Genomic DNA, 14,937 nt, shown 5'->3' with positions numbered 1-14,937 from the left:
TAATGTAAATTACTTTAAAATATATCACCCCACAATCATCGTCACTTCCATAGACCAACATCATTACCATTGAACACCACCGTCACCATTACTATCTCCACTAAAGCTAAACTGAAATTAACTCTTAACTACCACAAAAAACAGATCAAAGCTCAAATAAAATAAAAATATCAAACCCCCAAACATAATTCCAAACCACAAATCAAAATCAAATCCCATAAAAAAGAAAAATATTGATAACCAATCAAATACATATATGAAATCCTAACTTGAAACTAAAAAAAATGAAGCCTGAAATGAAATCAAATGCTAAGTTGAAACTTAAAACCTAACAACAGATTAAATCTATGCACAACGACGAGATTGTCCCATATTGACTCTTCAAATGACGGTGGTGGCAATTTAGGGCTTGGGCTTTGACTCTTCAATGATGGCGGTGGCAATTTAGGGCTTGGACTTTGACTCTTCATGTGAAGTCGTCGATGGTGATGAAAAAGGAAACAAAATTTAGGGTTTGGATTTTATGTTCGACGGTGTGAAATCAAAAACCTCATCTTTACAAAAGCATATCGATTGACCTAGAGAATATTCTTCATGATTACATCCGATGGTGCATAGAGACGACAACGATGGTGTAAAATCAAACCTTCATCTTAAAATCAAAAACTCACCGGTGGTAATGAAAAAAGGCAATCAAATCTAGGGCAGATTCTTGAAGATTACATCTGGTGGTAGATGTTTATGGGTTTTTTTTTTTTTTTTTTTTTTTTTTTAATAGCAGTGGATGGTTGTGAGTTTTTTATACTGGTGGATGGTTGTAGGTTGTTCGATGGCAATGATGGTTGATTCTTCAGACGATAAGATGTGAAGACTTGCGGTGGCGGATGGTTGTTCGAAGGTAACAACGAAGGAGGTTTCCGACGAGAGGGTGCAGTTGTGACAAGGCAACGGGAAAGAGAGAAGGCAGAGTAGAGAGTCTGATGTGAAGTGATAACGGGTTGCGATTGGGATGGTGACAAGCTTAATAAACATTTTCTTTAATACATTAATTTATTTTTGATTTAATAATTAATAAACAAATAAATAAATAAACCTGAAAATGGGCAAAATAGTTTTTTTATGTCTTTCCGAGACGAAAAACGTAACTAAATCATATCATAAGGATGTTTCGAATGCAAAAAAATAGTTAAGGATTAAACACGTAATTTGGACCAAACTAGAATCGATTTTAATAATTTAGTCAAAATAATATAAATATCTTATATCTGTTGGTGTTTAACCTTGGAATTTATTGACTTCATTTTATATGAAACGTGATAGACTAAATAGTCAAAATTAAAATATCAAATGCTTTCGAAGAAAAGGGCAAAAGCCGTAAAAATAGCAGACAAAAGGGGATATTTTCGTCTTTTCATCACTTCAAAATTCGCGGGCCAACTGTAATCTGCTAAAGAATAGCGTTATCAGCTCGCCGAGAAACTGTTCGTCCTCGTGAACCCTGAACGATCCAATTCTGTGTGTGTGTGTGTGTCAGAGATTTAACGATCTCGAAGGCAATACCATTCACAGTTAGGCGTCGAGCGATTTGTTGATCAGTGATCATATCATGCAGACCATTTAACAGGAATATTAGGAAGGGCAGATCTCAATGGCAGCGTCGGATGGCACCGAGTACTTCGATGTGGATATGGAGAGCGGTCATGATATGTTTTCATGGCGGTCAAATGCTGAGGAGGCTCAACGAGACGAGACGGAGCTTCTATGGGCGGCGATAGAGAGGCTACCATCAAGAAAGGAGAAGAAATTCGCGTTACTGAAACGCTCAGTATCCGGATCAAATGGCTCTGAAGAGAGAACGGAAACGGTAGACGTTACGAAACTTGATCGGCGCAACCGTTCTCTTATCGTTAGGAAAGCTCTCGCTACGTCTGAACAGGATAATTATAAACTCCTCGCGGCCATCAAAGAACGATTCGATCGGTATTCGCATTACTTGATGCTAGGTTTTTAGTTTTACTCACTTCAGAATCTGTTTAAATTTGGAGAAATCTCTATATTCAAATTTACTGTTTCAATTTTTTTTGAGGTATTGATGAGTCTAATTTTGTTTTGTTTATCAATTTTTGCATTGAAAAGAGTTGGATTGGAGGTTCCGAAGGTTGAAGTTAGGTTTGAGAAGCTGAACATTGAGGCAGATGTAGTGATTGGCTCTAGAGCTTTGCCGACTTTAGTTAATTATTATCGTGATGTGATTGAGGTAAGTGTGGCCATCGTCTTATTCATTTAACGAACCATTCAAATTCGGAACATTAACTTTCCGTCAAAATTTAAGTAGATTTCACTATCAATCTTCATAGGTATGTTCTTTTGTAAGTTTAATGTATTTATTAGTGTTTTCTTCAACAGAACACATACAATTTTTAAGATGGATAAGTAGTTTGGTCTTCAAATCTCTATTATATCTAACATACATTTATGACATGCATGTATGACGTTACCTTTTATATAACTAATTTACTGATTTCGGTTTGATTTCACTGGTGCTTGCAGCATGTCTTAACGAATTTGAGGATTTTCCACCCACGGAGACATCGTCTATCAATCTTGAAGGATATTAGTGGTTCAATAAAACCAGGAAGGTACTATTGTAATTTGTATATGTGCATTGTCTCCTAATACGTGATAAATTTGAAGTGGAAAATAGAATTTCATCATTTTGCATCGGTAGGAGATTTTCTATTGCATGAATCATAGCACTTATCATGACACATACATAAAGCGTTTATAAGTAATTTGACTACCATATTTTATATTATAAAATGCTGTTGCAGAGAATTGTTTAATGTCATTGGTTGGCGATTGAATCAAACATAAAACCTCGCACTTAATACTTGGGAAATTGGTATGCATGGACAATTGCAGAAACACGTATTGTTCCAAGTGTTTGGGTAACAGGAATATGAGTTCAATAGAAATCAAGAGATAGAGATAAAAAGTTTATTGAGTTTGTATACATAGTAATTACTGGTTACTTTGAGGATAGTACGATTTAAGCAATGTTTGTATTAGTAGCAAATTTTGAAATCGAGCAGTGATCTTATCCATTTTGAATCTTAATATGATTGTCCTGCTTTTTAAGACAAGAGGAAAGGGGAAAGAAAAGATTAAATGCTCATACTATTTAGTAGCACTAAAAGGTGCTAAATTTGAAGCAAGGTAGGCGCTATTCAGTTCTTTTTCTTGTTTCTCTCCTTTTTCAAAATTAGAGGTAAATTGTTTTATCTAGAAGCTTAATGATCAAATCTCAAGAGTTTAAACTGATGTGAGTTATTTGAATTTTCCACTACATTACCTCATCACTCTAGGAAGTTGGTTGGCATTTTAACAAAAGAAAGTGTCATCATTTAAGTCTACTAACTTCTGTTTGACTTATGAACAGGATGACATTGCTTTTGGGCCCACCTGGTTCCGGGAAATCTACATTGCTCTTAGCTCTTGCAGGAAAACTTGATACTAGCTTAAAGGTATTCATGCACAAAATTTCTGTTATTGCATAATTTTGGACATGAACGTGTGGCCCTTTTCATTTAACATGCTATATTGTTTTCAGAAAAGTGGTAAGATTACATATAATGGCCATGAACTTCATGAGTTCTGCGTTCAAAGGACTTCAGCCTACATTAGTCAAACAGATAACCACATTGCAGAACTAACAGTACGAGAAACTCTGGATTTTGGTGCTAGATGTGAAGGTGAAGGGTTTGCAGGTTTGTCTTGCTGAAAACCCGTGTATGATCCTTTATGGCAATGTTTTCTATTTCTATTTCTATGTCTTGTAATATCTTATACATCCAGGAAACTTGAGAGAACTTACTCGTTTGGAAAAGGAAAATAAAATACGCCCCAGCCCTGAAGTTGATGCATTTATGAAGGTTACCATTTTCAGAATTGTAGTATACTTTCACTACTTCCCATACGCATCTACACTGTTATCTGAAATTTAGTTGTATATATGTAAATTACCAGGCATCCTCTGTTGCTGGGAAAAGACACAGTATTTCAACAGATTACATGTTGAAGGTGCTTGGTCTTGATGTATGTTCAGAGACATTTGTTGGAAATGATATGCTCAGGGGTATTTCAGGTGGTCAGAGAAAGAGAGTTACTACAGGTTCTTTTCTCTCTTTTCAGTCGTAAAAATGTCTCCTTTTGTGAAAAAAAAAAAATAGTTTGAGTAAAGCATATTTTAGGTGAGATGGTGGTTGGTCCAAGGAAAACCCTTTTTATGGATGAAATATCAACTGGACTAGATAGCTCAACAACGTATCAAATTGTGAGATGCATAAAGAATTTTGTTCATCAAATGGAAGCCACAGTTTTGATGGCTCTTCTTCAGCCTGCACCCGAAACATTTGATCTCTTTGATGATCTAGTGGTATTATCAGAAGGCCATGTGGTATATGAAGGTCCTCGAGAACAAGTGCTTGATTTCTTTGAATCATTAGGTTTTCAAAAGCCCCTACGTAAAGGCACTGCAGATTTTCTTCAAGAGGTATTTTTTTATGTTTATTTGATTATTAATTTTCTAGAATATCACTTTTTTACTAGGAAACTTTACTGCTGAATGCTGATGTATAATTTTATAATAGGTCACATCAAGAAAAGATCAGGATCAATATTGGGCTGATTCTTCAAAACCATATGAATACATTCCAGTTTCAAAGATTTCTGAGGCTTACAAAAAATCCATCTATGGAAGGTCTCTGGAGTCTTCACTTTCTGTACCATTTGATAAATCTAAGGGTCATGTGTCAGCTTTGAGGAAAAAGGAGTATGGCGTATCAAAATGGAGGCTTTTCCAAGCTTGTTTCTCAAGAGAGTTTCTATTGATCAAAAGACATAGTTTTCTTTACATTTTCAAGACCATCCAGGCATGATCTCTCTCTTGCTTTTCATTTTTCACGTGTTTACATAAATATTATCCCTTGATGTATGCTATAAGTAAAGAAATTACACAAAGTCTTAACATCTAACACCCCCTCAAACTCAAGAGGGTATTCTTGTGCTTATAAGTTGTAATTGATTGTGTGATTTTGAAATGTGACATTTATCTATCACATGACCTACAGGTTGCATTTGTCGGATTTGTTACATGCACACTCTTCATAAGGACAAGATTACACCCCACAAATGTAACAGATGGAAGCCTATATCTTGGCTGCTTATTTTTCGCACTCGTGCACATGATGTTCAATGGATTTTCTGAGCTCCCACTTATGATATTCCGACTACCCGTATTTTACAAGCAAAGGGATAATAATTTCTATCCTGCATGGGCTTGGTCTGTTTCTAGTTGGATTCTCCGTGTTCCCTACTCTGCTGTTGAAGCTATTGTATGGTCTACTATAGTGTATTACAGTGTTGGCTTTTCCCCTAGTGTAGGAAGGTATGCCCTATTTATTGCCACTTATAACTCCTGTCATTAGAATCTTGACATGCTCTTATGACTTGATTACTTGAATTCTTCTCAGGTTTTTCCGTTACGTGTTTGTTCTGTTTTCAATGCACCAGATGGCTTTAGGTCTCTTTCGTACATTGGCTGCAGTTGCAAGAAATGTGATCATTGCCAATACTTTCGGTTCAGCTGCCCTGCTTGTGGTATTCTTGCTGGGTGGATTTATTATGCCCAAAGGTAATTAAATTGCGTAAGTGTTTTTTAGTTTAATTTTCATGGTTAAACTAGCGATTAGAAATTAAATTATCTTCTTTCAGATATGATTAAGCCATGGTGGATTTGGGGTTTTTGGTCGTCACCTCTCTCATACGCACAAAGTGCAATTGCTGTTAACGAATTTACTTCCACAAGATGGATGAAGGTCCGTTTCTCTCACCACTTAACACTTATGTATGTATGTATGTATGTATGTATGTATGTATGCATGTCTTCTCTATGATAATACAATGGTGTCATTAAATTCAAACACTACCACTTTACAGAACCTCACTGGTACCAATACTACCCTTGGACACATAGTTCTTCAGTTCCATGATTTGCCTACTGATGATAATTGGTATTGGCTTGGAGTTGGTGTCTTGTTACTTTATGCTTTGGCTTTCAATATCATAGTGACTCTCAGTTTGGCTTATCTTAATCGTAAGTGTCACTTATTCGTGTTTCCATGTCTTACTGTTTTTTTTTTTTTTTTTTTTTTTTTTTTTTTTTTTTTTTTTTTTTTTTAATAATCTGGTTAACTGTTTCAATTTGTATCACAGCTCTAAAAAGTGCACAGATAGTTCCACCTGATACCGGAGAAAACAATTCAACAGATTCCACAGGTTGATTACTCTTACAGTTGCATGCTTTAAAATTAAAGTTATATACTTATATACTCCCTCCTTCCAAAAAAATGCAACATTTTTCTTTTTGGGTTGTCCTAAAAATATTTTTTATAAACTATGTGATGTTGCAATTTACATTATGGAGGGAGTATATATTAAAAGAAACTCCAATTTGCAATTTGCATCTTAACTGGTGATGCAGCTGGCAATCAGGCACCACCTGCTGACACTAGCTCTAGAAGACAAGGCATGACTCTCCCATTCAAGCCCTTATCAATGACTTTTCATAATGTCAATTACTTTGTTGACATGCCAAAGGTACAACACCTTAAACATGAATAATTCAGTGTCCACCATTAATTTAGCTTAAAATTACTCGACTTTTTCCAGGACATGAATTTGGAAGGAGTACCAGAAACAGAAAGGAAGCTGCAACTGTTGTCAGATGTAAGTGGAGTGTTTTTGCCAGGTGTCCTTACTGCACTAATGGGATCAAGTGGAGCAGGTAAGACCACCTTATTGGATGTCCTTGCTGGTAGGAAAACTGGTGGATACATCGAAGGGGAAATCAGTATCTCAGGCTTCCAAAAAGAGCAATCTACTTTCGCTAGGGTTTCGGGTTATGTAGAGCAAAATGATATACACTCTCCTCAAGTCACAGTCATCGAATCCCTCTTGTTCTCTGCTTTTCTCCGCCTTTCTCCAGATGTCAATGAAAAGCAAAGACGAGTTAGTTTCAAGTTTTCCACCATTCTCACCCGATGTAAAATCTCTTATCTGATTGGTGAATTATATTGTGCAGGAATTTGTTGAAGGGGTGATGAAATTAGTTGAGCTTGATAATCTAAGAGATGCTTTAGTAGGCTTGCCTGGGAGTACAGGATTGTCAACTGAACAAAGAAAAAGGTTAACAATTGCAGTTGAGCTTGTTGCAAACCCTTCAATCATATTCATGGATGAACCCACATCTGGACTTGATGCAAGAGCTGCTGCCATTGTCATGCGGACTGTACGTAACACAGTTGATACTGGAAGGACAGTGGTTTGCACCATTCATCAACCCAGTATTGAGATATTTGAAGCATTTGATGAGGTTCTTAGTTTTTTACTAATTTGACCTTTATTATAAGTCATGTGGAAACTTTGTTCTTATACACTATGTTTCGTCCACAGCTACTTCTTATGAAAAGAGGAGGACGTGTGATTTATGGTGGAAAAGTAGGTGAGAGGTCAAACATTTTGATCAAGTACTTTGAGGTAAAAAAAAAAAAAAAAAAAAAATCCATCATTATGCTTCAAAAGGAACATTGTTTCTATGGTTTTACATTTTCTCTTTTTACCTTTCCAGAGTATAAATGGAATTACACCGATGCCAAGTGAATACAATCCTGCGAATTGGATGCTTGAAATGACTACACCTGCTGCTGAAGAAAGACTCGAGCAAGACTTTTCCGTGATTTATAAAAACTCTAAGCAATATAGGTAATCTTTTATAATTGGTGTTGTGACTTGTGAGTACTTACTCTAAACAAAAGCTTGATATTTTTAATCAACATCTTTTGATAGAGATATTGAAGCTTTGATTCAAGAAACGAGTAATCCACAACCTGGCTCTGAACCTTTACACTTCTCTTCCACATACTCCCAAACTGGTTTCTCTCAATTCAGTACTTGCTTATGGAAGCAGAATCTTGTGTATTGGAGAAGCCCAGAATACAATGCTGTGAGATTGTTCTTCACAACTCTGTGTGCCTTGATTGTTGGTTCTGTATTTTGGGATGTCGGGTCAAAAAGGTAACATATCATCTGTTGATTGGTTTTTGGCATCACATTTCTTGTTAAATAAATAAATCGTTAATATATTAATTCTGCAGAAACAGCAGTCAAAACTTAATGGTCGTAATGGGAGCTCTTTATACTGCTGTTATGTTTCTTGGTGTAAATAACTCTTCATCTGTACAACCAGTGATCGCAATTGAAAGAACAGTTTTTTATCGTGAGAGAGCAGCCGGAATGTATTCTGCAATCCCTTATGCTATAGCACAGGTAAATAATTATGTTTATCTTTTTTTTTTCTTTGTACATGTGAGTTTTGAGTTGATTTCTACTGTAGGGTCTTGTGGAGATCCCCTACATCGCGGCCCAGACAATATTATATGGCATCACTACATACTTCATGATCAACTTTCAAAGGACAATTGGTATGATACATTGATACTTATCTATATTTACCTTCTTTTACTGTATTTACAAATTACAGTGTTAGCTTGAATTATTGTTGTGGTTGGTCATGGTGCAGGGAAGTTTTTACTCTACCTTGTGTTCATGTTTTTAACTTTCACTTACTTTACCTTCTATGGAATGTTGGCTATTGGTCTTGCGCCATCTCAACAAATGGCTGCTGTTGTTTCTGCTGCTTTTTACTCATTATGGAACCTCCTTGCTGGTTTTCTTGTCCCAAAACCGGTAACTAACTTTTACCAAATACCAATGTTTTATTTATTTCCCTTTTTCTTTTTTTATTTACTTTGGTTTTTGTATGTAGTTAATACCCGGGTGGTGGATCTGGTTCTACTACCTATGTCCAATTGCATGGACTTTGCAAGGTCTCATTGGGTCTCAACTTGCTGACGTGGAAGAACCCATCACAGGACCCGGAGGTTTCCAGGGTACAGTGAAAGGCTATTTGAAAGAAGCACTTGGCATAGAATCCAACATGATTGCTCTTTCAGCCTTCATGCTTTTCGCCTTCAGCCTCCTCTTCTTTCTTATCTTCGCACTCTCCCTTAAATTCCTTAATTTCCAAAAAAGATGACCTTCATACGCATACTCACTTCACAATTTTTGTCCACGGGTAAAGATTATCTTCATATTAGGTAAAGGTAAATTAATTAGTTTCGGTGAAGATATTAGGTAAAAAGATAAAATAGTCAAAAATTTTGGCCAGGTATTAGGTAAAGGTGTTGAAATGATAGGCACCTACATCTTGCTATCTTCAAGAAAATTTGATTCTTGTTTGAATGTCTCACACAAAGACAAGATCAGGAAAACCAGGAGAATTTGAGTTTAATATTTCATCTATATGTCGTAGAAAGGGGTGCAAACGAGTACTCCACATCCTTTCCAAATTATATGGGAAATTTTACATATATATATTCAGATAATCACAATTAGGAGAATTGAAAAAGAAAAAAGGAAGTCAAATTTCATCAATATATATTCAAATAATCACAACTAGGCACAGCAAACGAGTGGTACAGTAGTACACCACATTCCTTTCCAAATTATATGGGAAAATTTACATATACACCCCCATAATTATCGCTTTCCTACTTTTCCACCCTACATTTAAAAAAAATGCACCACATACCATCCAAAACCACCGTCACTTCAAGGAATTAGTTTTTCATTCCTCATAACATCAATCCAATGTAATTAGGCCTGGCAATCGTGTCGTATTCGGGTTGGCGTGTCGCGGATTGACGGGTCAAAATATACCAACCCAAACACGACCCATTTAAATATACAGGTCACGGGTTGGCGGGTTTGGAACATAAACTCATATATGATCCGCCAACCCATTTATTTATACGGGTTCATAGGTTGGCGGGTTCGTGGGTCCAAATTTTAGACATTTAAGTCTTAAACATCCAAATGAAAATTAAAAACATTTACAAAAACATATTACAAACTTAACCTTAGAGGTTACGACTTACGACCTTAGACCATCCACCACAAGTCAAAATGTTAAAATAGTCAAATAGTCTATGAATCAATGGTATATATTATATATTACTTATTAAATATTAATACTTGATATATAAATACATTTAAATATAAAATAATTTTTTTTATTGAGAATATAAACGGGTTGGCGGGTCAACCCGTTTATTTTTTGAGAAACTCATATATGACCCGTTTAATAAACGGGTTGGTGAGTTGGCGGGTTGACGGGTTGAAAAACTCAACCCAAACCTATTTATTCCGTGTCGTGTTGTGGGTCGTGTCGCGGGTCGTATCGAGAATTGTCAGCCTTAAATGTGATATCGAATCAAGAGCATGATACCTCGTTGTAAACCCGAGTTGTGTGTTCTTTGGTTAATTAATCTCTTTCTAACTAATCTTAATATATTCAAGAAATGTCAAGTTAAGATAGCAAAATCTTTTTCTCCTAGATATCAAAATAAAATCTACTATTTTATGTAAGGTAATGAATTAAAAAGATTGTGTTTGAATTAGTAAACTTTGAGATTTATCTGTTTTAATTAAGATAAGCAATTTTTTTTCCTATTCTAGTGGGTGGTTGTTAATGGAAAAAACCAATGTAATGTTGGCATCAAATCTTTCATACGTGTTGAGCAAATCATCATATTACCAATATAGAAAATTTTAAAACGTCATAACCAAATATTTGTTGTTTTTAAAGATGATTACTTAAATTAGATTTTAAAATAATAATAATAATAATAATAACCTTTATACCAAAAACTATTGTTTTTAAAGATGATTAGTAAATGTGAAAATAACTAAAGTTGATTAATATATTTCTATAGTCCCCGCTTAATTATAATAACCAGAAAGGAACGACCATACCTACTATCCTTTAAACAATAAAATCTACTATTTTATATAAGGTAATGAACTAAAAAGATTGTGTTTGAATTATTAAACTTTAAGATTTATGTGTTTTAATTAAGATAAGCAATTTTTTTTCCTATTCTAGTGGGTGATTGTTAATGGAAAAAACCAATGTAATGTTGGCATCAAATCTTTCATACGTGTTGAGCAAATCATCATATTACCAATATAGAAAATTTTAAAACGTCATAACCAAATATTTGTTGTTTTTAAAGATGATTACTTAAATTAGATTTTAAAAAAATAATAATAATAATAACCTTTATACCAAAAACTATTGTTTTTAAAGATGATTAGTAAATGTGAAAATAACTAAAGTTGATTAATATATTTCTATAATCCCCGCTTAATTATAATAACCAGAAAGGAACGACCATACCTACTATCCTTTAAACTTTATTAATCGGTATATTAATACGTTGGTGTTTCATAAATTAAGAATATAATACAAATGCATTTAAACATTTTGACACTAAAAATGGTATTAACACCGTCAATTACGTGGGGTTGGAGAAATAAATGAAAATTTATTTAAGACAATGGATTAATTAAACATGGAGGAAACTTCTTTGTACATTTTAATTTATATGATTGTGCATGAATGAAATAAAGAAGTGGCCCATTTCTTCTAATCTATTTATAAGGTCACCGGTGATTATTGTAATACAAAGTCTAAACATTTATGTTTAAAAAGATGTACGCTATTCTTTTATCTGATCATCTAAAAGATATAATAGTACTACAAAAAGTTCTGCTTTACGATTATTTGTTCATTAATAATAATTAATTTGATCATTCTACCCAAAAGCTTTTCATTTGTCTTTATTTGTAAATATGGAAGTTTTATTGTACCTTATAAAAAATGTACACATCTAAAACTGATGGAGTATATTCTCATCACATATTATCGATTATTAAATTTATGATTAAATTATAGAAATTTGGAATTTACATAAAAAATTAATGAAAACTTTTCTTTAATGTTACGACAAAGTATTGGCATAAAAAGGTTACTTATAAATAATACCATTTTGAATCACTTTCGTTTATGATACATTTCAAAATAATGGTGAGCGATTACTATGGAACGGAAACAGAATAAAATAATACCCAATTGCTCAAAATGCATATGAACAAATTATTTATAATTCTTATATATAAAAGTTATATAAAAACTCAACATATGATTTTCATAACTTGAAAAGAAAAATTATGGCACTTTCATTTTATTCATACTAATAGTAAGTCGGCGTACAGTCACCAAAAAATCAATTACAAAGAAAAGGCAATAATAGTATCTTTGTCATTAAAAAACACTCAAAAGAATTAGAAAAAATGTGTTGTTTTCTAAAAATCCGTTTTTTTTTTTTTTATATCTATAGAAAAAAATGTAGACAATATATAAAAAAAAAAAAAAAAAAAAAAAGTTATAAAGTCTTTTGCATAAATGATATTAAACCAAATTGATCAAAAAAATCAAAAAAACTATTTTTTTAAAAATAGTAAATTGTATTACCTGAGTGGTTTACATAAACACGTCTCAAAGTCACGTGGAATGTCAATCTTGAAACTCTAGCGATATTTTAGACATGTTAAGGTCTAAATCTTGGATCTTTTTATATGAAATGTTACATCTCAACCATTAGGTTTCCATTATAGGAAAAAATGATATATATATATATATATATATATATATATATATATATATATATATATATATATATATATATATATATATATATATATATATATATATATATATATATATATATATGAAAATTTTAATGACATAACACATTTATATAACTTTCGTTCCCAAATGATATGAAAATATAATATTGAATTCTTTATGTCCTATTATCCAAAATATTACCTTTGTAATCTATGTAAACAATAACCATCTCATAAGACATGACGAGAAATGTTGTTCTATTTTAAAAAATAAACAAGGTGAATTCATAATTTGTTCTACTAAAATATAATATCTTTTTAATATTTTTCTTTCAAGTTAACATAAAGAGATATAAACCAAAGTACGTTATCATTTTTAATGTTTTCCACCAAATTTTACATAAAGAAATACAAACCGTATCGTATCTTATAATTAAAATATCTTTATAATTTATATTAATAAAAAAATATTAGTTAATGGAGTATATTCCAAGCCCCTTTGAGAGTGAGAAAGTACTTAAAATATTTTTATTTAAGATTGTGTAATATCAAAAAATCCTCAAGTATCTTTCCTTAAATAGCTACATTTAAATAATCTCAAGTAAATCACACAAATGGTGTATGTGGTTTGAGATAAACTGAACTGGTCCTTATTTCTTGTTTTTAAACTTGGATTCGCTTATGGTTTTTGTCAAAAAAATCGGCACCTAGGTAGTAGGTAAAGGTGTTTGAAATATAGGCACCTACATCTTGCTATCTTCATGAGAATTTGATTCTTGTTTGAATGTCTCACACAAGACAAGATCAGGAAAACCAGGAGAACTGAATTGAATTGGAGATTAATATTCATCTATATGTCATAGAAAGGGGTGCAAGATTATCGAAAAAGAAAAAAGGAAGTCAAATTTCATCAATATATATTCAAATAATCACAACTAGGCACCAGCAAACGAGTGGCACACCACATTCCTTTCCAAATTATATGGGAAAATTTACATATACACCCCCACAATTATCGCTTTCCTACTTTTCCACCCTACATTTTAAAAAAATACACCACATACCCTCCAAAACCACCATCACTTCAAGGAATTAGTTTTTCATTCCTCATAACATCAATCCAATGTGATATCGAATCAAGAGCATGATACCTCGTTGTAAACCCGAGTCGATCTGCTTTCTCTCTTGTCCCAAGCATCTTTACCGGGCACCGAAACAAAGCATCCAAGAAATACCAGTTAGCCAGATCCTCCATTTCAGTCTCAACCAAACCCTCTTTCTTCACTATCTCCTTCCAAACCGCCCCCTTATCACTCATACACCCTGCAAACGTAAAATCCTCCGACAACATCTCCCAAGGCACAACCGCCCCAAACTTTTCCCCAATCGTTCCCCATATATCCTTCCAAGTAGAACCATCTCCATTTATTGAATTAAACGCTTGCCCATTGTTTGATTGAACCAAATCATTTGTGGATGCCCAAATTTGTTGTTTGGCTACAAGCCTAGCATCCGAGACATCCACAAACTGCTGTTCAAAACAATCTTTTCTTCCACCAAAAACAAACGGAAGATTCAAATACTTACAAATGGTCCCGTAAACGCATAAACTTCCCATGAAGTTATACAATGTCTTTCGTGAACTCCCGATGATCAAACCAGGCCGATGAACCGACCATGGAACCACACCCATGAGCCTCTCTTTGAGCAAGTCCTCGAGACCATAATAAAAGTTACACCCTTCGACTCGTGGGCAGTTCTCATCATAATAAGAAACCCTTTTCACTAGATGATCAAGAGAACTTCCTTGTAAAGACACATAGTGCTTGGTCCCAGTTTGAAGAGAAAAGTGCTTCAAATTGGCTCCTGGGAGGATAGAGTCTAATGCGTTTGACATCATGGCTTTGTTTTGATCATAACATTCTACACTATCTAATGGAAACTGGCTAGCCCATGTGACCCAGAACACATGGGTCACATCATGCAAATGAGAAAGTTTTGTTTGGGTTTCAACAGGGTCAAGAAGGTTGCATGAGATGAAATGGTAATTAGGGTTTGTGTTTGTGTTTGTGTTTGGTTTCTTGATCGTCGTCATCTCTTGTCGTCTGGCTACGCCATAAACCTTCCATTTGGATTTTGAAAGTAGCTTCTCGAGAAGCTGTTTTCCAACAAGACCAGTTACACCAAATATGATTGCAACGTCTTTTGGAGCTTTTTTCCCTCTTTTCTGAAGCCTTTCGATAGCCATTTTTGAGGGTTTTGGAACTCTCGATGAGGCTACTGAACTTC

General features: G+C 33.9%; 2 protein-coding genes across 2 annotated transcripts; one reads left to right on the top strand and one right to left on the bottom strand.

Moving 5' to 3' along the window:
- Window positions 1-1,506: 1,506 nt before the first annotated feature.
- On the top strand, window positions 1,507-9,429 carry ABCG31 (pleiotropic drug resistance 3). Its single transcript, XM_078972442.1, has 24 exons — window positions 1,507-1,980; window positions 2,137-2,257; window positions 2,551-2,639; window positions 3,440-3,524; window positions 3,611-3,767; window positions 3,856-3,932; window positions 4,027-4,171; window positions 4,251-4,552; window positions 4,650-4,931; window positions 5,130-5,446; window positions 5,532-5,692; window positions 5,773-5,876; window positions 5,998-6,154; window positions 6,274-6,336; window positions 6,542-6,657; window positions 6,730-7,068; window positions 7,142-7,432; window positions 7,513-7,596; window positions 7,688-7,821; window positions 7,906-8,133; window positions 8,214-8,385; window positions 8,453-8,540; window positions 8,639-8,805; window positions 8,885-9,429. Exons 1-24 carry the CDS (start codon window positions 1,649-1,651, stop codon window positions 9,152-9,154), a joined length of 4,281 nt encoding a protein of 1,426 aa, XP_078828568.1. The 5' UTR covers window positions 1,507-1,648; the 3' UTR covers window positions 9,155-9,429.
- A 4,145-nt stretch (window positions 9,430-13,574) lies between these two features.
- On the bottom strand, window positions 13,575-14,937 carry LOC145014286 (NAD(P)-binding Rossmann-fold superfamily protein). The gene has a single exon (XM_078972670.1). It carries the CDS (start codon window positions 14,894-14,896, stop codon window positions 13,733-13,735), a length of 1,164 nt encoding a protein of 387 aa, XP_078828796.1. The 5' UTR covers window positions 14,897-14,937; the 3' UTR covers window positions 13,575-13,732.

The sequence above is a fragment of the Lactuca saligna genome, chromosome 9 (genome assembly GCF_052625555.1).
Source record: "Lactuca saligna cultivar CGN05327 chromosome 9, ASM5262555v1, whole genome shotgun sequence".
NCBI lineage: Eukaryota > Viridiplantae > Streptophyta > Magnoliopsida > Asterales > Asteraceae > Lactuca > Lactuca saligna.
This window is presented reverse-complemented; position numbering and strand designations above follow the sequence as displayed.

What these genes read in the sequence shown, in the direction of transcription:
- LOC145014286 (XM_078972670.1), bottom strand. Translation starts at nt 14,896, where the DNA reads ATGGCTATCGAAAGGCTTCAGAAAAGAGGGAAAAAAGCTCCAAAAGAC.
- ABCG31 (XM_078972442.1), top strand. Translation starts at nt 1,649, where the DNA reads ATGGCAGCGTCGGATGGCACCGAGTACTTCGATGTGGATATGGAGAGC. An exon ending in GAGAAAGAGAGTTACTACAG is followed by an intron (nt 4,172 to 4,250) that starts GTTCTTTTCTCT and finishes AGCATATTTTAG; the next exon opens with GTGAGATGGTGGTTGGTCCA. An exon ending in CTTCCACAAGATGGATGAAG is followed by an intron (nt 5,877 to 5,997) that starts GTCCGTTTCTCT and finishes ACCACTTTACAG; the next exon opens with AACCTCACTGGTACCAATAC.